Source organism: Empidonax traillii, unplaced genomic scaffold, assembly GCF_003031625.1.
Source record: "Empidonax traillii isolate 1590-97213 ecotype Southwest subspecies unplaced genomic scaffold, ASM303162v1 scaffold81:size2596050, whole genome shotgun sequence".
Taxonomy (NCBI): Eukaryota; Metazoa; Chordata; class Aves; order Passeriformes; family Tyrannidae; genus Empidonax; species Empidonax traillii.
The window spans coordinates 1,934,226-1,955,533 of record NW_020955274.1 but is presented as its reverse complement, the minus strand read 5'-3'; the positions used below and the strand labels follow the sequence as shown (position 1 = coordinate 1,955,533).

The following is a 21,308-nucleotide window of genomic DNA, read 5'->3' as shown; positions in this document are numbered from 1 at the left end:
CTCTTAACTGTAATAAAGGAATGGCTTTCAGTTTGACATGGCTTTTAATAATTTGTTCTGAGAGGATTAAAACAAATCTTCCTCTTGAATAATGTCTGATAAGTCCTAGTGATACGCCATAATTCACTTGTTATGGCTTCTGCACTAAGTGTTTTCTAACTTTATGGGTAAGTTTCTTGCATCTGAAATATGAACTGGATCCCTCCTGCCCCAAGGATCTGCCCACCATTGCTGTGTTCTGAGCTTCAGCTATTGCTCTGGTTTGGGAGCAGGGGCTTTTGGACAGGAACGACACAGGAGTTTCCCTCCTTCTGCCAGTATAGTGCTCAGAGGAGGAGTGTGGGGATATGACAGCGTGCCCAAGAGTTGCAGTGTCTTACTGCTCTTCCACAAATCTGTTTCTGTAAGCTGTCAGGGTTCTGCCTGTCTGAAGTACAAAGAGTTGGCAAATATGACGTAATATGGCCAAATCCTAATCAAATCTTCCCTTTTTAGAAATAAACATACTCTCCTAGAGGTAAACTAAGTGAAAATAGTTATTATTTTTATTAGTGTTTATTACCGCTTTATTAATTTCAGAGCAGAAGTAGGTGGTTGAAGTTCCTGCCCCTACATCCTATAGACCTCTTTAGTTGCCTCTCCAGACCCACTGTAAAGCTCAGAATTGACTTTCTATTCTTTCAATTTCTTTCTCTGGATCAGGCCGCCTGATTCTCCGCCAGCTGAAGCTGGGCCTAAGGCATAGTTGTCATATATTTAACAGTTGTTACATATACTGTTATTTTCTCTCTTATCTTTCCGCTGCTACACTGTGATGTCTGGGGCGGGGAGGGGGGGAGGTCTTGAAGTCTTGTGTTGTTGCCAAGTCTTGTTTCAGTGCTCTTCTCTTGCTTTTTGTGAGTATCTGTTTTTTCCTTTGCTATTATGTTGACCAGAGAACTGGCAGGTTTTTTTGTCCTGTGTTTGTATCCTTCCCCCTTCCTCCCTTTTTTTTTTTAATTTTTTTTTAAATTTTTTTTTTTACTGTTACACAAAGGAAGGACAATCAGACCTGAAATGGCTACCCCATATATTAATATTTACTTTTGTTAAGCTTAATGCGTTTTGTAGGCTTTGAGCTATGTAGTTGTATCAGCAGCCGAGGGTAGGTGGTGTTCCCTCTTGCCTGTGTTGAATTTCTGATTCTGGTGCCCTCAAGGAAGCAGTGTAGCAAAGAGATGTCATGACTCTCCTGAGTATCCTAGCACTAGGATCCTATCCTAGAGGGAAATGTTTGCAGCTCACTTGGGTGAGTCAGACACAATAGTTCTGAAGAGGGATTCCTCAGATGTTACGGTTTGCCTGCCAAGACAAAGCGATTGCTTCTTATCCCCTATCCTCCACACACCATTCAGTTAATTCCTTTATTGTCCAATCTTCTCTGTGATAGAGCGCTGAATAATGCAGGATAAAAGAAGTGATAGAGGTGATATCAGGTGGAGGCTTGGTGCTGGAACAGGATCGGGGCCGGTCTCACAGCTCAGTAATGTGCATCTCCACCCTCTGTGTTCTGAGCTGGGAGCAAACCTTGCCCTGGTGTGGGTGAAAGAATGATGAGTGCACAGAAGCGGGGAACTAAATTGTAATCAAGTCTGGGAAGGAATGTGTATCTTAGGAGTTGGGAAGGAATTGATTTTTAGAAGTATATGAGGATTACTTTAGGTGTTTGATGGAGAAGGTGTGCATTCAAGCACGTGTCCTCTGTTAATGTTCTACCGGTCTAGATTTGTGTGTGTACATTTAGTTTTTAAGATGCCCATGCTGTATTAAAGAGTAAGTAAGGCATTACTTTATTTTGACAGAAAAAGTAACCTTTCCAAATAAAAGACCATATAAGTAGTCTAAGACAGACAGTTTAGGTTTGAAAAAATTACCATTTAAATTTAGTATTTAATTTTCATAGACTTTCTTTTTCCAGAAGTAGATGTTTGTCTTGCATCTAAACTGTCTTGTGTGTCTATGTGCAAATGCAGTCTTCAAATGCATGTTTATGTTTCAATAAATGACAAGCAGCACATGTGATTCATAACTGATGGATGTGAGTGATTGCATCCCTGGGAGTGGGTTTTATGTATATTATAGATTATATAGAGAGAACTTAGAAATGAAAGCCATTGCAGAAAACTTAATTTTCCTCATTTAAAATAGTAAATTTTTTGCAAGTCACCCACAGTGAAAATATTATTTTGCACTACAAAGGTGTTTTGAAAGTATTCAAAAGCAGATAGAGCAAAAAATATATAGTTCTACTTATGTATAACTGTGTTTGAAAATTGAATGCTTGGAGACCTAGTGGTATACTCTCAAGTACTTCTATTGGAACCCAGGTACTTTTGAACAATTTATTTTAGTGCTAACATTCCAGATTTAAATGAATACTATGCCAAGGCATATAAAATGTTATTACATAACTTCGAAAACAAATACTAAAAGTTGAAGTATATTTTAAGTTCCAGCAACCAAAAGAGGTGTTAAGATCAAATTGTACCAAATATTTGTTTGTGTTGCAAGCATAGGAGAAAAGTGTTCCTCAGAAGCCAAGTGATAGACCAGCTCTTAGTAGTAGTAATTTTTGTTCAAAAATGTTTCCTTGCCATTTTCTTCAGGTGTTCCAGTAATGAGTACTCGAAAGTTTGATGTGAAAAACAGGGAAACATTCCTCCCCTCCCTGATTGGTGAGGATCAGATCTCCTAGTTTTAAAATTTCAATGTGATTAAAAATGCTTTTATAAACTAAGTTCTTTTAAGTTGTGTTTTGAAATGTGTGTTGTTAACTTATTCTATGATATCAGCTCATCTAGTTTCATTTAATAAAGCTATTCTAATATCCTGTCTGCGTCTTAATGAAATTCCAGTTTACATAGGAATACAGTTTGCCACTGAAAGTAAAGTACTGCTTCTAATTTTTACATCGTTAAAATGATAAATCTGTGTGTTTGTTACACTCCCACATCTAAGCAACTTCAGTGGGGTTTTTTTTCAGCAGGTAAGAAAAAAAGGTGTTAGCAAAGTTAGTTAGTGCAAAGACTGCCTGAGTTAGAACGTGTTTGAAAGCCTCAGATCTAAACATCAGATCTGTATTTTCTTTTGGACATAATTTAAAAAGTTACCTTAAAGGAGAAAGAAAACAAATGTATAAAAGAGGATTAAACTGCTTAATCTACTATTTTTTTTTTCCTGATTGGTGAAGTAGAATTGCAATTGAGATATTAAGCTGTCCTCCTTTCATGGAAGCAGCATGTCTTGAAGAGGTACTGATTTCTTTTGCTCCTTTTTTTTAGCGAATGAGTGAGCCTGGTTAGACTTGGGCTTCCTGTTCCTTCTTTAAGGTATTGAAAAGTTGCAAGAAGAGCAGATGTATGAAAAACCAGACAAATATCTGCCCTAGTGAGGTGCCAGAAACACAGAATATTCTGTGTTGAAAGGGACCCTGAAGGGTCTTCAAATCCAAACCTTCAGTTGCACAGCCCCTCCGGGGGCTGAATCCACAGCCTTGGCATTATTAGCATCAGACTCCAAACAGCTGAGCTAATCTCAGTGTTAAAAGTACCTCTGTCACAGAATATTCTGTGTTGGAAGGGGTCCATGTTGATCATTGAGTCCAGTTTGTGAGTGGCCCATACAGGGGATTGAACCCATGGCCTTGGCATTATTAGCACCGTGCTCCAACCAGCTGAGCTAATCTCAGGGTCGCTCCAGCTTCCTCAGTCGGTGAGGGCATCTTTGAGGAGAGAGCAAGGAACAATATTTTCTTGTCATGACAAAATCACAGGACCTATAAAATAATGTTTAGAAGTTATTTTCTTATAAATCAAAAGAAACTGAGATAAAGTAGAGAAAAAAAAAATTTCAAACAGCACTCTGGCAACCAGATAACTTGATATGTAACATTTCCATAAGAACAGTTAGGATTCTGGGGTCATCCCCTAAGCAGAGCATCTTTACTTATGAGAAATGGGTGAGTGTGAGCTTCACTCGAGATTTTTCCAGCTGTGCAAGCTCTGGCGGCTCTGGGATATTTGGACTTTTGGGGGAAGATAGTGTAGTAGTGTATGAACACTTCAGTCTTGCATTTATTCCCTTGGTAGTTGTGTACCACAGTATAAAGATACAAGAATAACAGAGTGTCTGGGGAAAAATAACACGGTCTTAGTCCCGCTGATCTAGAGAGAGCTGCGCTGCGTGCAGTTATTCAGGCTGTTCCTCCAGGCATCAGCACAGAGCTTTGTGGTGGCTGAGGTAGTGGGTTGTGTCATACACTGTTTGGTGACCCCAACTTATTGTTTTCCACAACTGTTATATTACAGTATTGTCATGAAAACATTTAAAGTTTTGTCACAATCTTGGAGTAAAATGGAGGCAAGTTGCTTGGAGCAGAGCAGTTGCAAGAAGTGAGGCATTTGTTCTATTTTGTTATTAAGTAGCCCCAGGAGGGTTTTTTTTCTTAAAAGCATAAATAAGGGACTTTAAAAGCATGTGAGAAATTGACTGAGGGGGAAGTTCCTTATTGGTCTGCTGGTGGAGAGGAAGGAAGGTGGTCCAGCTACTTGAGAAAACAAACCTGAAGTTGCATAGTATTAACCTATCCTTCCTGATATTAGTTAAATCTTTCAGAATATGCCATGTAGACTTTCTTCTTTTCCAGTTGAGTGATAAACATTTGTGACAGGTAACAGAAAGATGATGCAAATGCAGAACAATTTAAAAATAATTTCAAAAATATTTGAAGTTATTTTATGCATCTTTTATATGCTATCTCTTATGGAGAGGTGGATTCTTCTGCCTGCCAAGGCGCAGTTCTTAAATTGCAAATTAAAGGCTAGAGTTTTGATGATCTCCAAGATTGTCAGCACTTTTAATGAACAATCCTGAAAGGCTTTTCCTAATTACTTTTGTAGGAATGTTGTGGGAGGATGAGTCGCTGAGGAAGGTGTGGGGAGGGAGTTTTGGAACAGTATTTAGGCTTTATTGACTCATTGATGCCTCTGTTTTCCTCCTTCTGAATTGCTGTAAATGTCTGGAACAGCAACCCTCTGTTCATTTCTCACGGAGTTTACTACAGGATTGAGACTAGAATATGAAGTATATTCATGAGACCTGTAAAACATTTCAAGATTTGTAAAGTTTCTAGAGGAGCAGTACATGTTGTGTAGAAGGAGCTGGGCAATTAAACTCAAGCTACTTTTTCTGTTTTTTTAAAAGAGCACTGGATTCATATTTATTTTAATATGGTAGAAAAGAATAGATTTTGAAAATAGAGATTACCAGAAAATATGGCTGTGTTACCACGGATGCTTCTAATAATAAAAAAGCAGAGCAAATTGTTGAGCGAAGCGTTGTATGAATGTTTAACATTTGTTTGATGTTTGGGACAGGAACAAAAAACCAAACCAAAACAAAAAACCCCATGAAACCCAAACAAAATAAAAACCACCAAAATGCGAACAAACAAACAAAAAAAACCCCACAAACAACAAGAAAGGAAGAAAGTGTATTTTCATTTACGTGGCACCTTGTGTTAAGTAAATATGTTGCTATTGCTTTTCTGTTGAAGATTCTAGGGAGCAACTTCTAATGGTTACTACTGATCATATGGTGTTCATTTTCAGGGCACCCCGTGCATTAGAAGTATGAAAAGCTCAAGGATCGCAGTCAAGGTGTTTTAGCATTTCAGTGCAAGGTTGACAGGGAAATAACCTAAAGGTACACCAATCCTAATATACTGATGGCTGTTACATTCCTAAGAGTTCAAGAATTTGCTTCTCTTGTTCCCTGGAGGATTGCTTCCCATTGCATTTGGATAAGTAACCTCTAGGTGATATGTGCTCTCCTCTATTACTAATGCAATGTGACTAATAGTCCTCAAGCTGACTAGAAAAGTCTGAGTTTGGGGTGCTATGAATAAAATCTTCATGTGTGGATTCAGTCACTGCTGCCAGTGTGCTGCAGCTTGACTCGTGTTACTGTGCCAGTCAACATGAGTGAAAAGCCACCCTGTTGGATTTGTTCTCTCTGTGTGTTCTCCTCCAGCATGAATGTCTTAGTCACGAACGTTGTCTTATTCATGCCTGAAGTTTTCTCTACAGTTATTTTCTAAAGTTTGTTTGCTAATCTGAAGATAGGTCAGCAGAGTCAAAATACCTCAGTACAAATTCTCATGTACCTAAAAATAATCTGTGAGGTTGTGTCAAGTAATCATTGCAATGGGGAAATACAAGTGTGCTGGGAGTCTGGGATATTTTCACAGTGCCCAAACTGGTGATGCAGAAAAGCATTAAAAAAAGGTCAAGAATGTAGGAAACACTGAGTTATAAAGAGGTGCTGCCAGATACTGATAACCTAAAGTTCAGATGTCAGTACCTCTAACTTTTTTATTTCTTGGCTAGCGGAGAGTTTGTGTATGAGTTGGCTGATGGAACAGTGGACCAAACGGATTTGATCATTCAGGGATCAGACAGCTTCATTCAGTGGTTCTAAGGACCACTGTTCTAAGAATATGTAAGACGACTGTTGTAAGTTATCTTGAAGCTTAACATCAGTAAATTCCATTTCTATGGGTGTATTTTTTTCCTTGCTTGTCTCTGATTTTTAGCTGGAAAAGATTATTAAAGAATTAATTTGTTAGCAAATTATTCATAGATGTTGGTTTTGGTACTGTGTAAACAGTATCAAAATTTAGTATTGGAATAGAACTTTTCAGTAGATAGGCAACTAAAAAATTTCAAACCCTTAAAAAATTTAGCAGTAAAATTCAGATAATTTGTCATCATGTAAGGGCAGATGTTAGACACTTCCTTTTAAAGAACATAGTATATACTAAGATGGGGATCTGAATGTGCTGCTGATTGTATGCAGACCTGTGCCAAATAAAGCAGAGCTGTTGCTGTACTAACTTAATACAGGTGTAAGTGAATTCATACCTGAAACAATATACATAATCTTCTGGTCAGAAGCAATTACAGTGAGCTTTCATATTTGTACAGAAGTGGTATTCTTCAAGGATTGGTGGAGAAAGCAAATCCCTAAATTTTTATTTAAATTTGGTGTGCTGTTATACTGTGTGTTAGTAATCCTAAAATACGAATGATGCTGCATTTATTTCATGTACCTATTCATTAGGAAGATGAAGCTATTTAATTCAAAGAATGTCGTTTCATGGTGCAGGTAGGCAGTCTGAACGATATCTGTTGAAAAGTGTGGTGGGTTTTTTTAACCTTGTCCTCCTAGCTGTGTTTCTGCTCTTTTCCTTGCATCACTACTTGTCTGATTCTTTAGCAAGCTTGTTGAGAAAAATCATCCAGTGGACAACTGATTGTTTGTAGTTGATGAAAACTGGAGGGACATCTGTGTTTCCTTCCCAAACTGGCTTGTTACAGGGAGATGGATTTGATTCCACTCTAAGGAACAGAGAAGCAGGGGAGGAGGGAAGAAAGAAGGAATTGAGATGTCCTTGCACTTGCACTGAACATACCCACAACATATTTGATTCAGTGAGAAGGGTTTAGCAAAGAACACAGCAAGGATTTCTACCTCAAGGCTCCACTGGTTTAGCAATCATTGGCTAAAGGGCACTTCTGAACTGACAGGAAAGAATTTTCCTTTCCGCAGGCATCAGCAGAGATGCAAATATCTGCAGGTGAGACTGAAGGGAAGCTGGTGAGGACAGAATCTGCTGCAATAAACTATATGACCTGTGCAAAGAAGGGAGCACTTTTGGCGGCAATTAACTGTTGTGTTTTTCTATAATGGGGAATTCTGACCATTGAGAAGCCATTCCATAACTGAATCATCATCACAAAAGTGTATATAATGTGATATTGTCAGAGTCCAGGGCAAAGTGTCAGAATCAGGAGATTAAAAAAAAACCCAAAACAACCAAACCCGTGAGGAATTTAAAACAAACAAACATGTTAGTCTCACTGGAGTAAGACTAGTTCTGGGTGAATGTACCGGAAACTCGTTTCCATGATCAGCTTTGGGAAGGATGTGATAGAGATTTATTTCATGCCACCAATGGTATGCAACAGTCCATGGAAATTTGCTGTGCTAAGAGGGAACTGTTACTTTTGTGTGTTTTCGTCTTGGCAGGAGGGACCAACCATTTGTTAAACACAGCAGGAGAGTGGTTTATTTTGAAACTCCCTCCAGTTTTGTTTTCATGGTGGGAGGTATTCTCAGCCAGAGTTTTCTTTGGGAAAATTGCAAAATGTTTAGGTAAAAAATTATTAATTGTCTATTTTTCTAAGGCAAGAAGAGGCAATTACGATCCAATATGTAACACCACACTGCAGTCAAGTGCATGCTATCTATAGAATTACTCAGTAATTAGCATATTGCACCTATATACTTCTTATTGTAGCGTATCTTCCCTCAGAAGAGGTAGTTTTGTTTTGAACTGTAATCCCTGGATTTCATTGCTTAATTAACCTCCCAAGGTTCTATAGCTTAATTACACTCAGAATTTACTGTCTTGTCCCACTAATTGTGCTTATCTTACACTTTATTTAAGGAAATGTAGGACACATGCCATGTGCTTTTCAAAATTTTTATGTCCCAAGGCTGCATTTGCCTCTTCAGGAGTATGTATCAGGAATATTCATTGTATGGAGTAGTTTTGATGTTAAGGCAGAAAAGACAAAGGTTAATGCTTGTCTGCCAATCTAGAAAATGAGTCCTTTTTTGCCACTTAATATGGATAAGAAAAAATGGGCAGACTAAAGAAAAATTGTTTGTTTTGTTGGTTTTTTGTTGTTGTATGGAGTTTGGAGGAGAAGATGACAGTGGCCAATACAACGTTAAGTCTCTGTAAGTGGGTAGAGACATGAACATTTTTCAGGGTTTTCAACTTCTTGTGATGGTGTGGAATTCAGCTACTTAAATAAAAGTAAAGCTTTCACTTATAGTAAGGAGTCAAACCAAAGATGTATATTCCAGTTATGGCGGGGTTGAAACCGATGATGAAAGCTGCCTTCTTCCTTGTAGCTTTACATTTCATTGTTTATTTAGATAGAAATAGCTTTTCTCTGGTGCTGCCAAACTCTCCAGGTCAAATGTGTATTAAGATTTAGCTCTATTAAGTACAGCTGTTTTCAGCATAAATAACCAAACTCAGCATGGTGGCTCAACATGATTTCAAAATGCAAAGAAAGATGACATGACCCAGTTTTCATTAAAAGAAGGCAATAAAAATCTCTGACTTAATATGGATGCCACACATCCTCTTTTGTATGCAGAAATGTCAATGGGTGAGACTAAGAAGAAAAAAAAAAGGCAAAATGTGAAGAAAGAAGATGCCAAAATGTAAAATATGTAAGCTCATAGGTGGAAGATAGACAGTAAAATTGTGTTGCCAAACTGTCATCTGTTAGAGACTGTTTGGGTTCTGACTCTTGAGATCACCTAAGGAAAGAATGACTACGGCTTTCACACAGTGTCAGATGAATGTATGGCAAACACAGCTGCAAAAGAGAAGCTCTGTAGTCATTGCAATCACGCTGGAGAAAGCAGTTACCACGATAAAACATGGTTGTGAGAGCGTGCACGATAGTCCTGATCTAGCAGCTCCTGTCAGCCGAGGATCAGTGTGTTTCTCCATGCAGTTACCACTGTACTTTGTTTAAATGCATCTGTGGGAAGCCGGCACCATCTGAGGTCAAAGTGTGAAGTATTAACTTCATGTCTTCTAAGAAGGATGCACAGTGCAATAGGGTTTAGCTTTCCAAACTGCTTAAGGATGGTCGTCTTGCTGACTTGCACATGCGAATGTTTGTAATCATCCGGGAGGGTTAGAAAGTCCACAAGATTGTGAAGAATCCGTAAAGTCTTCAGTGTCACAAGAACGTTGGGGAAAGTCATACACTGTACTTAAAAAAAAAAAAAATTAAAAATCGGCAATATTAAAATTGCAAAGCAGACCCTGAAAAGTGGATAACCTGTAAACAAACAAGCAAAAAGCACCCTTACTGTGAGGCAGAAGACTTAAGCCCTTTGTGACACTTGGTTAATTCTCTTTAGGGGTTTTCTCATGAAACAACATCTGGTGCTGTTTTGAGAAGTGTTATTGGAGCTTTAACAATATGGAGATCTTTCATACAGGACAGAATACAAAAGGCATTCTTGAGACAATTCCAAAATATACAGAACAACATTATGGTTAAGTGCTTGCCCAGTTTAAAAAAAAAAAAAAAAAAAAGAAAATAAAAAAGGGGGTGAGGGAGGATTTTCATGCTAAATTTACTTGTATTTTGAGTAGTAAAAACTCTGAATTTGAAAGCACTTCTAAATTTTGATGGGTTTTTGTTTGGATTTTTTTTTGTTTTGTTTTGTTTTGTTTTTTCAAGTTATCAAGGAAAACATAGTAGGAAGACTGTGGAGGATGTTTATGTCCATAGATCTATATCCAGGGTTTGATGATAAAGATTTTAGCTTTTTTGGAGTAAGCTCTAAATGTTGCTTGAACCCTAAAAATCTCCATTCAAGGTGGAGACATGGGGATTCAGAATTGGTCTTCTGAGTACAGCACAGCTCAGAATGCTTGGTCTGGGAAACTGCAGTTCTGTGGACTTCTGATCCTTGCATGCTTGCATAATAACATTCATTTGTGTAGTTGAATATTTTCCGGCTTTTGATTTTATGCTTGTATTTCAATAGAGTGTTAAGTAAGTTCTGAATGTTTGTAACATGAGTATTTTTTGCATACAGAATATATACTGTACTTGGAGTATTGTACAAATAAAACCTCTATGACAGTCAAACAAACTTCTATGTAGGGCACCTGGAAAGGTGCTTGTGTTGTCTTCATAAAAACTATAGAATAAAAATTCTTTGAGTACTTTTTCCTTTTTTTTTTCTTAATATCCGTTGACCATGAAAATGTTATGCTGATCCTTTGTGTATTTTTCTCCTCTCTTAAATCGTACATTATCATGTTCCAGTTAGTGTGTTATAAGCGGTAATAGACATAGCTGTCACAGGGAGTACAGCAACAGGATCTTTACTACTGCTGGGTTACAGCAATCTCACTGTTCCCCAGGAGGTGACACTTCTGCAGGACTAGCTTTTTTTAGGCAGCAAAGTTTGTCTTGGTGTGACCTCTGTTGTCTGTCAACATTACAGCAATGTGGAAGCATCTCAAAGCAGACACAGTTTTGTTACTCTATATTTATTACTGATAAATTGGGAAGTATGAACTCCCAAGTTGTCAGTAAAGCTTTCACTGGAAGGCAGAAATGCATTTCCTAGTGTTGCATTAGTGGCAATAGCTAGTAGGAATCCCTTCCCAATAATTGTATTCTATAGTAATTTTTAACAATCTAGAGATACTCGTTCAGTCATAATGAAATTGACTTTTTATAATCTTCTAAATCTTACTCTACTTGTCCCACAACACTTTTGCTGTTGGAGGTAGGCAAATTGTAGCCTAAATCTTATAGGCTAAAATTTGAGTTCTTACTTTGTGTTAATGTGTTTGCTGAGTTGTGTTGGTGGTTAGACCCCAGCCCTCAGTTGCTGTACCAGTAGAAGCATTTTAGAGAGCTTTTCCTCAGCAGTCCTAAGAATAAAGTGCTGCTGTGCATGACAGCTGAAGAACTGGCATGTGATCATTGCCCATCACGTACTTCACCAGCTGTAAAGCCTTCAAGCCTAAGAACTGGTAGCAAATAAAACAGTTCAGTTTGAGCAAGATTTTGGTGGTCTTTAAACCTGTAATTCTTTTGTTTTCTATATGAATTGCATCTCCTCTCTTCCATTTTTTCAACACTTACTTCATTTCAGAAGTACTATTTTATTTTCCTGCCGTATACTGGTCCCTTTAGAACAAGTGAGCATGGTGAAATTGTACTAACAGAGCTGTGGAACCAGTGAGCTAAGGGTGACTCCTATGAGGTATGATGTCAAAAATTATCATAAAGTAAAAAATATTTGTATACACATACAGTTAAATTCATTGGAAGCCTGGACATTATTCAGAGAACTACTTCAGTGAAATAAAATTTATGTTGCAACTATTGGCAGTGCTTCTTTAGTAACAATTCTCATTCCTCCTCTTCCATATATCGGTTTAATGTGTCTGTTTGCAAACTCCTGTTTTGTTTCTGCCTGCTTAGCTGATCCATGGCTAATCTTTTTAGGGTGATGGTTACAGGGTTGTCATGGTTTAAGACCAAATGACAGTGGAGGCTAAAGTAACTTGGATGCCAAAGCTCTCTAATCACACATGCGATTTTGCAACCTCTCTGTTTGGCAGGAGATGTGATGGACTCCAGAAGAATAGTCATGAGAGTTTGTGTTGTGGTTCCAACTCTGCTGCGTGTAATCCTGGTGCAGGATTGTGAGGTTCCCTGGATTCTTTCTCCCGCTTGCTCTGGGTGCTGTCAGATATAGGACTAGGTAGTAGAGAATGTGATTCTCATTTGGCATGTTCAGGTCTGCTCGTGGCCAAATAATTGGCTGTTGTCATCACTGGTACACACAGCCTGCTTGTGTCTAAGGTTTTGGAAGTATGTGTTTCCTAGCATTTCCATAAATAAACTAGAAAAATGTGATTTCTAAATGTTGAAGAAAAACGTAATTTCCCCTATTCTGAATAGAATTAAATGCTCTATTCCTGTGCCTGGTGGACCAGGCAGACAGAGGTGTAGAGGCATCAAAGCTTGAATACTAGCAGCTGGAGAAGACAGCTTGGATTAATACGTGGATAATTGTATGCTATAGGTTGGTGTTTGACCTTTTTGATTCTACTGAGGTTGTTTGTGTGAGTTCAGTAGTATCCTGCGCTCCTTTCTCCTATGAGTTTATGTGGTTTCTTACCCTTTGGTTTCAGTGCTATCCGAGGCTGCGACAAGGGCTGGACTGAGAGAGAAGTGATGAAACTTTCTCTTGGCTGCAAAATTTGCACAGTGACTGGTTAATAAAGGGTTAGAGTTTAGCCTGTATTTAGTTTATGTAAATGTGTACTGGGAACACTTAAATGAGAGGAAAAAGATTTACCTGAGAGGCAAGTGGATTTTGTCTTCGTAATTTGTCTGTTGATGGTTTTCACCAGTCAAGTAACACCTGCTTCAAAGTTGGTAAAGCCCCTCTAAGAGAAGGAGACTATTTCAGGTTCTGGGCAGCTGGGGACAGAATGTATTAGGTCTGATAGCCAGGACACTAAGTCATGTGAGTTCAAGTTATGTTTATTGGTATTTTTAAGATAATTCCAATTTACAGGTCAGAACGCATACTGTAAAATGTCATACCTAGTCCCTTTGTGTATACACCTTTACTGTCTCAGAAGTCTCAGAATAGGGCTATTCTATATTTGGTTGTTCTCAGATATTTTAACTTTTGCGTGGTTTTCGTTCAATGGTAAGGAGGTATTTATTAGAAAAAAAAAATTGCTGAAAGTGAACCAAATCCCTCCCCCCACCAAGGTGGATTAGTTTACTGTAACACTGCTTGTTCTTCGAGACATTTTTTATAAAATCCAGACATATTAGTCATGAATTCTCTTTAAATTGCTACATTAGCCTGTATGATTCTCTTTTTTTACAGTCCTTGACTTATTTCATAGAATTGCAGAATGGTTTGATTTGGAAGGGACCTTAAAGATCATCTAGTTCCAATCCCTGCTGCCATGAGCAGGGATACCTTCCTCTAGGCCATGTTGCTCAGAGTTTCATCCAACCTGACCTTGAATAATTCCAGGGATGGGGCATCTACAACTTATCTGGGCAACCTGTTCAGTGCCTCACCACCTTCACACCTTCACAGTCAAGAATTTCTTCCTAAAATCTAATCTAAACCTCCTCCTCTTCACTTTGAAGCTGTTCCCCCTCGTCATTTCCCTACATGCTCTTGTCTTCTAGATAGTCTCTCCCCTTTTATCATGAAGCATTCTAAACCGGGATTGTACCAGGTTTAATCACTTCAGTAGAGAATGTTAATTATAGCAGTTGAGAATCATTACAGTATTTCTTAATTCCTGGTGAATGAATCGGCCACACTATAATGTAAAAGAGCAGTTTTGCTGTTATCATTCAGAACAGTAATCGGTGGTTTGGATTCAAATGCTTAAGCACAAAATGGGCGTTATAAATACTTAGCCTGAGGAGGTGTCTTTTGTAATATGCTGTTGTTTCCTTATTTTGGTTTATCGTGCTTAATAAATCAATTCAAACAAGTTTGAATATGTTACAGTTTGTTAAGAATCTGTCATATAATCTGTTACATTTTTTTCTCTGGAAGGATAGCTTGATCTTAATGCATCTGAAAACTGAACATTTAAATTATGTGACAAGTTTTGATTGTAATTTAGATCTCTGTCAGATTTTATTTGTATCTTGAGAGTGACAGATTGAATGAATGAGGCTGATTGTTGGTTTGGGGTTTTTTTTTAGACGTTATTTGATAATCAGATGAATGCTTCAAAAAAAGAAGACTCAGAAAGCATTAATAAAAATGACACTTCTAAGAAGATGTCTGTTGAGAGAGTTTATCAGAAAAAGACACAGCTTGAGCACATCCTCCTCCGTCCAGATACCTACATTGGGTCAGTTGAACCCTTAACTCAGGTAAGTGTGACTAAATTTAAAATCTAATAGTTTTTGCTACTTTAATGAGGAAATTACTACTCTGATTAATAAATAGGCATAACTGAATTATATTGGATTCTGAATTATGATGTTAAAAAATGTGGTCATGTCTGTGCGTGCACGTGTAAGAAAGGGAAGAGAGAAGGCTTTTCAAAGTAGTGCTTGGTTCATCTGAAAAGATGTACTCAGAAAATACTGAGGTCCAGTCAAAACACAAACACACATCTATGTGTGTAAACACACAGTTAATGTGTGTATATGCCTGTGCCTGCAAACATGCCTCTGTGCACACATACACGTGCATATTTGTAAGTAGCATTTGTTCTAGGTCCAGAAACGCTTTGGTCTGTTTGTTTAAGTAGAGAACAGAGAATTTAAGCCTCCTGCTGGCACTTTCTTCAGCTGTTTTTGTGAAGTTGCAAACTGCTTTGAACCTCACTGTCTACACTGTTGGGAGTTCCCTGCCGAGCAGAAAATAATGGATTTTCATTATGGAATTTTTTGTGGGTACAGTTGTAATTTTTGCTAAACTTCTGCTCCTGCTTTTGCCTTGTATGACAGCACCAATCAGACTGTAAGAGTGAAGTTCCTTAAGGAAACAGAGAAACATAGACTGCTTTACCAAGACAGTAAATATTTTTATTTCATTTTTGTTTACATGTAGTTAATGTGGGTTTATGATGAAGATGTAGGAATGAATTGCAGAGAAGTTACCTTTGTTCCAGGCTTGTACAAGATCTTTGATGAAATTCTTGGTAAGTATTTTTAACAATAATATTGCATTAGATTTAAGGAGTACATGCTTTTCCAAGTTCTCTAAGTACATTAATTTGTATCTAAGTTTAAATCACAGAATTGGAGCCCCACTAAACTGTAGTGCCTTCTAGGACTACAGAACAGTTTAAACAGGGAAGAGTTTTCAGTTGAACTTGTAAGAAAGTGTAAGTATTTGTTACTGAATATCCAAACTAGATAATTCTTTATGATCAATATTGTTACAAGATTTTTGATCTGTGTAGTCTATTAGGGCTACAGTTTTAAGTAATATTTGGAAGAAGATTATTTCTCCTAAAGAATGAACATATAAGTTGTCTGTGTGTTCACTTAAAACATCATTTCGTGTTTTAAAATGAATGAAGATCATGCTGTCATTAAAAAGTGTGGTGACTGAGCACAAACAAATGATTTTTAGACAATTATGTCAAAAGTCACTGAGTTACTGTGACTTACTGCTGACAGGAACACATTGAAGACTAGCCAGCAGCAGAGATGTGCAGCATCTCTGTCTGCTGTCTGCTGAACTGATATTTTGAGCTAATTGACAGGAAATTTTTTGATGAAGTTTGTTCTAAGGGTTAGCAGGATTACCTCATAAACTAAATTGTGGTTTACTGTGGTCAATGGAAGTTTTGTCATGACCTTCATTAGGTTCACAACTTCCACATCTCTACATCTGTGCTTTACAGCATTGCTGCCTTTGAGGCAATAAAGCTTATATCTCTGTAAATGGAAAAGAATACTTTTTTTTTTTTTTAAACTGACTACTTAATTTGGTAAATTTGGGAAGGAAAATCTTTAATTACTTCTGTTTTGAGTGCTGCCTCATAGATGTAATTTTTGGGCATCTCATGTTATATGGACTACTTCCATATTGTCTCATTGAAAGGGAAGATCATTATCCTGTAATTATTGTAGTACTGAATGGCTTATTGCTTCTTTATATAGCACTGGTAAGTGCTCCACAGTGTGTGGTTTGAGACCTGGGGGTCAGTGTAATAACATGAAAATGGGACAGCGCAGCTATGCATGCTCTTGAATGAAACTGCACTTGATGATTTTAGCAAAAACACCTTGAAATATCTGATCTTATATTGAGATCCTTGTCATCTGTTGAGATATTGTACTTTGGTGTTTTGGGGTTTTATTGTCATCTGTTTCATGGGAGATGAGACAAATACTGAAAATGACTGTAACTCGCTTTCATGGTTAATGGCCACAGTCACGTTTCTGCTTTCTGTAGTTCATGTACATGGGAGTGCAGTTAAATTAAATTCTGATCAAATGTTAGTTTTCAGTTGTCCTTATTATGATCCTAAACTGTAGACTATTAGCTGTAAGTCTCACAGGCTTTAGAGATAATTTTTACTGTGGTCAAAACACTCCTTAATGGATGTGACTTTTTTGGTGGGTTTTAGTGACAAAACAAAGTGTAAACTGCTCTGATGATGCATATAATTTTGTAGGGTTTTTCAGATACATGGTGTAATAAATAGCCAAACAAGAACAGCAAGAGAAGAATGAAATGCTCAGTATGCTAAGAACAGTTATGAGAACAGGTTCACAAAATACACTTTCATATTTATTTCTTAGATAGTCTAACTGCTTGAAATAGAGTCAGTAATTATAAGAAAGTTGAAAAATATCTTCTTGCAGATACTTGGTCGTATTTATAGACTTCATTGCTAAGATACAGAATACACAAAGAGCTACCAGATTAAGAAATACCTGGGCTGTTGTAATTTGTGGTGGGATATGTATACAAACAGTTTTACAGACCAAGAAATTAATTATTGCTCCTATGAAGTGTTAATTTGTGCTACTTTGTTTCCTAGTAAATGCTGCTGACAATAAGCAGAGGGACAAGAATATGACTTGTATTAAAATATCCATTGATCCGTAAGTAAAAGTGTGTTTTCATTTGCTTTCCCTGCCAGTGCTATTGTAGTTTAGATTGGTACAAACAATTTTACCAATGAAATTGGATTTCTTTAAAACAAAGTATTTTTGGAATTACTTCCATTAGCTTCATATTTTTAGATGAATAGGTGAATTAAAAGTGGTTAACAATAAGTGCTACCATTCTGAATTTATAATAAATTGCTTTCCTAAACCATTCATTAATGTTTGATTGAATGAAACTTAAAACCAGAGGATCATAAAATTCATGATGAGATGAAAGCTTGGCAGTACATAACTACAGCCAGCCAGGTTACTTATAAATCATAAATACCAGCTTTGAGGTTTTGTAACACAGTTTTGCACCTCTTCAACTTCTATGTTAACCTCTTTAGCATTAGGATAAGATTGTGTTTGAATTAGTCAGCTGTATCACACTGAAATTTCATACTGCAAACACATCATTACCACTGTTTTTTGAAACTGAATACTTAGAGATAATTTTTAATGAGAAGGACTGCAGTTTAATACATGCAGATTGGATTCCTTTAGTAGTACCTTTTCAGTGACATTTAACTGAATAATAAATGTTTCAGGCACCTAGTTTTCAGACCTAACCTTTAGAATAAATATGCTGAGAAGTAATTTCTCTGCTTTCATCCTGGAATGGGAAGGAAATGGTAGTGTAAATCTGCCTGACCCGTCACGATTTTCAACTCTCTAATACTCAAAAATGAAAGTTCTATGTAAGAGCTAGAAATATTCATGATGCCAGATATTGATGAATTTTGGCACCAATACATAAAATAAGTTACAATGTTTATCATAAATCTGAAATAGCAGTTTTAAACAAATGATAAATTGGCTGTGTCTGGATGGACTTCAATGAAACCTAAGAAGCTACATCTCTAACTTGAGTGTCATTCTGTCACCAAACTTCAGGATGCTGTTGCAGATCATGTTGATAGTGAAAGCTCTTCAAACAGATTTTTGGGTGTTATTTTTACGTTATGACACAGTGTCGTGTATGGGCAATTAAGCTCCTTCTTTCAAGACATCTAATAAGCACAAATGAGTGTAATTAAAATCGTTAGGGCTGTGAGTAAATGTGGTAAGAATATAGTCTTTTGTTATGTTTTTAGGTAGTTATTTAAACAGGTATGCAGAAGTCTGTTTTCAAGATTAATTTTCCTAATGTCTTCAATATCTTATAGGGAATCAAACATTATCAGCATATGGAATAATGGAAAGGGTATACCAGTTGTGGAACACAAAGTAGAAAAAGTATATGTACCTGCTTTAATCTTTGGGCAGCTGCTAACATCCAGCAACTACGATGATGATGAGAAAAAAGTTACAGGCAAGACTATTTACTGTGCTTTGTTTTATTCAGTTAGGCCATTGTGTGCTCCTTCAGTGTGCTTTCCCTTCGTAATTTTTCTCTTTCTGTTCTATTTCTTAACATGTAATTACTTAGTCACCATTATTGTAGCTCTTTATTAGAGTAAAAAGACTTAAAGAACTTATCTTTTTCTTTTTTAATACTGGTATTTACAGGCAACTTTACATCTATAATGTCAGTGCTCATTGTTAAATAACAACATAGTTTTAGATTTTGATTCTGTTTATTTAAGCACTTAAACATTTGTGCTCTTGAAATGAAGGGAAAAATAAATTTAGTAAGTTAGGACATGCTTTATTATCCTAAATTTAAACTGACCCTAGTTTACCGTATGTTGTTTTTTCAGGTGGGCGCAATGGCTATGGTGCAAAACTTTGTAACATATTTAGTACAAAGTTTACAGTTGAAACTGCTTGCAAGGAATACAAACACAGCTTTAAGCAGGTATAAAAATGTTCAATTTATTTTTTTTCTGCAGTCATAAATTTACAATTTAGCACATATATTTCAGGAATATTTAACGAAATTAATCATTTATCATTCAAGTGGATGTGTAGAATTTGCAGGCTAGGTTAGCTCAGTCAGTAAAACTGGTATTTCTATGTATTAGACTTTTTGGGTCAAGTAACACTTTCTTCAGAGGGTTAGGTTACTAAAAATGAAAAACAAGTTTCTGACAAGTATATTCATGGAATATATTCAATTGAAACATTTCATAGCTGCTGTTGTATGATTTGCCAAAAAATCTTTCTATTTAGCTATGCAAACATGGAAACAATTATCTGTGTAATTTTGTATAGTGTTAAGAAACAGATTTTTCAGTGTTTATGTCATGAACTTCATTAACCCTAACTGGACTGAAGTACAAAGCCCCCATTTGAACCCATTGCTCATTGTTCGCCTACGGACCAAGGATTGAATGAAATCAGATCTATTGTATACAACTTTGAGATGGCCACCATTCTAAAAGTTCAAAGAACTTTGGTAGAGTATTAGATGCCCAAGTTCCTTGGCTTTGGAGTCCTTCCCAGTTGATGGATCCTTCTCTTTCTTTCTGGACAAAGAATTAATTTCTGGTCATGCTGTCATGTCACTACATAAATAATACATTTAATCCGTTATGCTTGTCTCTTAAAAAATGTAATATTTTCTGCTGACTGCCAAAGGGCAGATTAAAATTGATTTAATTTTACTTTTTGAAAATGACATGCTTTATGACTTAAAAGTGCTACATTTTCCAGTATTTTCAAAATTTTGAAAATTTAGTACAACTGAACTTTGATACATGCTGTGAGCAGATGTTCTGCTTGATCACATAAATGTGCCCATGTTCTTAGAGAGGGAACAACACAAAACTCCTGAGTCAAGTCTGGGCACCTTGCTTTTTCCAAGAGGCGTGCTTTGGCAAACTGGTCAGCCACCAAGATGCTGTCTCGGAGACTACCAAGCCTCTGCACAGAGACCAATAAGCCTCTCTGTAGAAGTGTGTAGGAGATTGAAAAGTGTTAAATGGATGGGTAATAAGGACTTTAAAGTCAGCTTAGTTGTATCTAATTTATTAAGTTCTGAGAGAGGCTCTGTTTGCATTGGTATCATGTCCACCAGTGTAGTAATACCTGCAGGTTTACAGAAACCACAAATGTGCTGTCACCTATGCTTGTGGTTATCTTTGTATAACAATTAATTTTGTATAGTGTTTTAGCAAAGGAAACTTGTAAAAGAAGTTTGTGAGCTTTTTGCTGTGTAACTGTTACAATCGTAGCATAATTGGAAAAGGGAACAAAGGAAGAGGATGACGTGTATTGTAAACTAACATCTAACCTATTTTGTTTCCAAAGACTTGGATGAACAACATGATGAAGACCTCTGAGCCGAAGATTAAGCATTTTGATGGTGATGACTATACATGCATTACATTCCAGCCAGACCTATCTAAATTTAAAATGGAAAAACTTGATAAGGATATTGTGGCCCTCATGACAAGGCGAGCGTATGATTTGGCCGGCTCGTGCAAAGGAGTCAAAGTCATGTTGAATGGGAAGAAATTACCTGTAAGAATAATAATTTAAAGCACCTTGAGCGTACTGAGTATTTGGTAATGCGGAGAGCAGTGATTGTTACGTGTGTTACCTGCAGGTAAACGGGTTCCGCAGTTACGTAGATCTCTACGTTAAAGACAAGCTGGATGAAACTGGAGTCGCACTCAAAGTTATTCACGAGGTTGTGAATGAACGGTGGGACGTGTGCCTCACTCTGAGCGAGAAGGGGTTCCAGCAAATCAGCTTTGTAAATAGTATAGCTACCACAAAGGTGAGTAGTTGGATCAAACGGTAAAAAAAATGGAAATGATAAAATACGTGCTGAGGTTGTGCCCGATCAGGGGCTTGATAAAAAGTAAAACCAGGTTACTGCAAATAAACAGGTGAGAGAATCCTTTGCTTGAGAGGACCTGGCAGAGCAATTGGATGGAATCAAAATACATTCATAGCAGTATTTCTACATATACCCAAGTTTTGAAAATACTACTAATCATTATCAGTGATGTTTTATGTGAGCATACATGGTATTGATTAAAATGAATGGAAGTAATTTATTCCTTCATTTTTAACACATTG

At 37.0% G+C, this 21,308-nt stretch overlaps 1 protein-coding gene across 4 annotated transcripts in view; it reads left to right on the top strand.

Annotated features, from left to right (window-relative positions):
* TOP2B (DNA topoisomerase II beta) overlaps positions 1-21,308 on the top strand; it is a 66,268-nt gene that overhangs the window by 4,521 nt on the left and 40,439 nt on the right. For all 4 annotated transcript variants that reach the window (XM_027880983.1, XM_027880985.1, XM_027880982.1 and 1 more), the window contains exons 2-8: positions 14,421-14,594; positions 15,280-15,370; positions 17,228-17,291; positions 18,506-18,651; positions 19,040-19,137; positions 20,532-20,744; positions 20,830-21,003. In XM_027880983.1, coding sequence (XP_027736784.1) covers positions 14,421-14,594; positions 15,280-15,370; positions 17,228-17,291; positions 18,506-18,651; positions 19,040-19,137; positions 20,532-20,744; positions 20,830-21,003 — 960 coding nt within the window. The remainder of the gene's footprint in view (positions 1-14,420; positions 14,595-15,279; positions 15,371-17,227; positions 17,292-18,505; positions 18,652-19,039; positions 19,138-20,531; positions 20,745-20,829; positions 21,004-21,308) is intronic.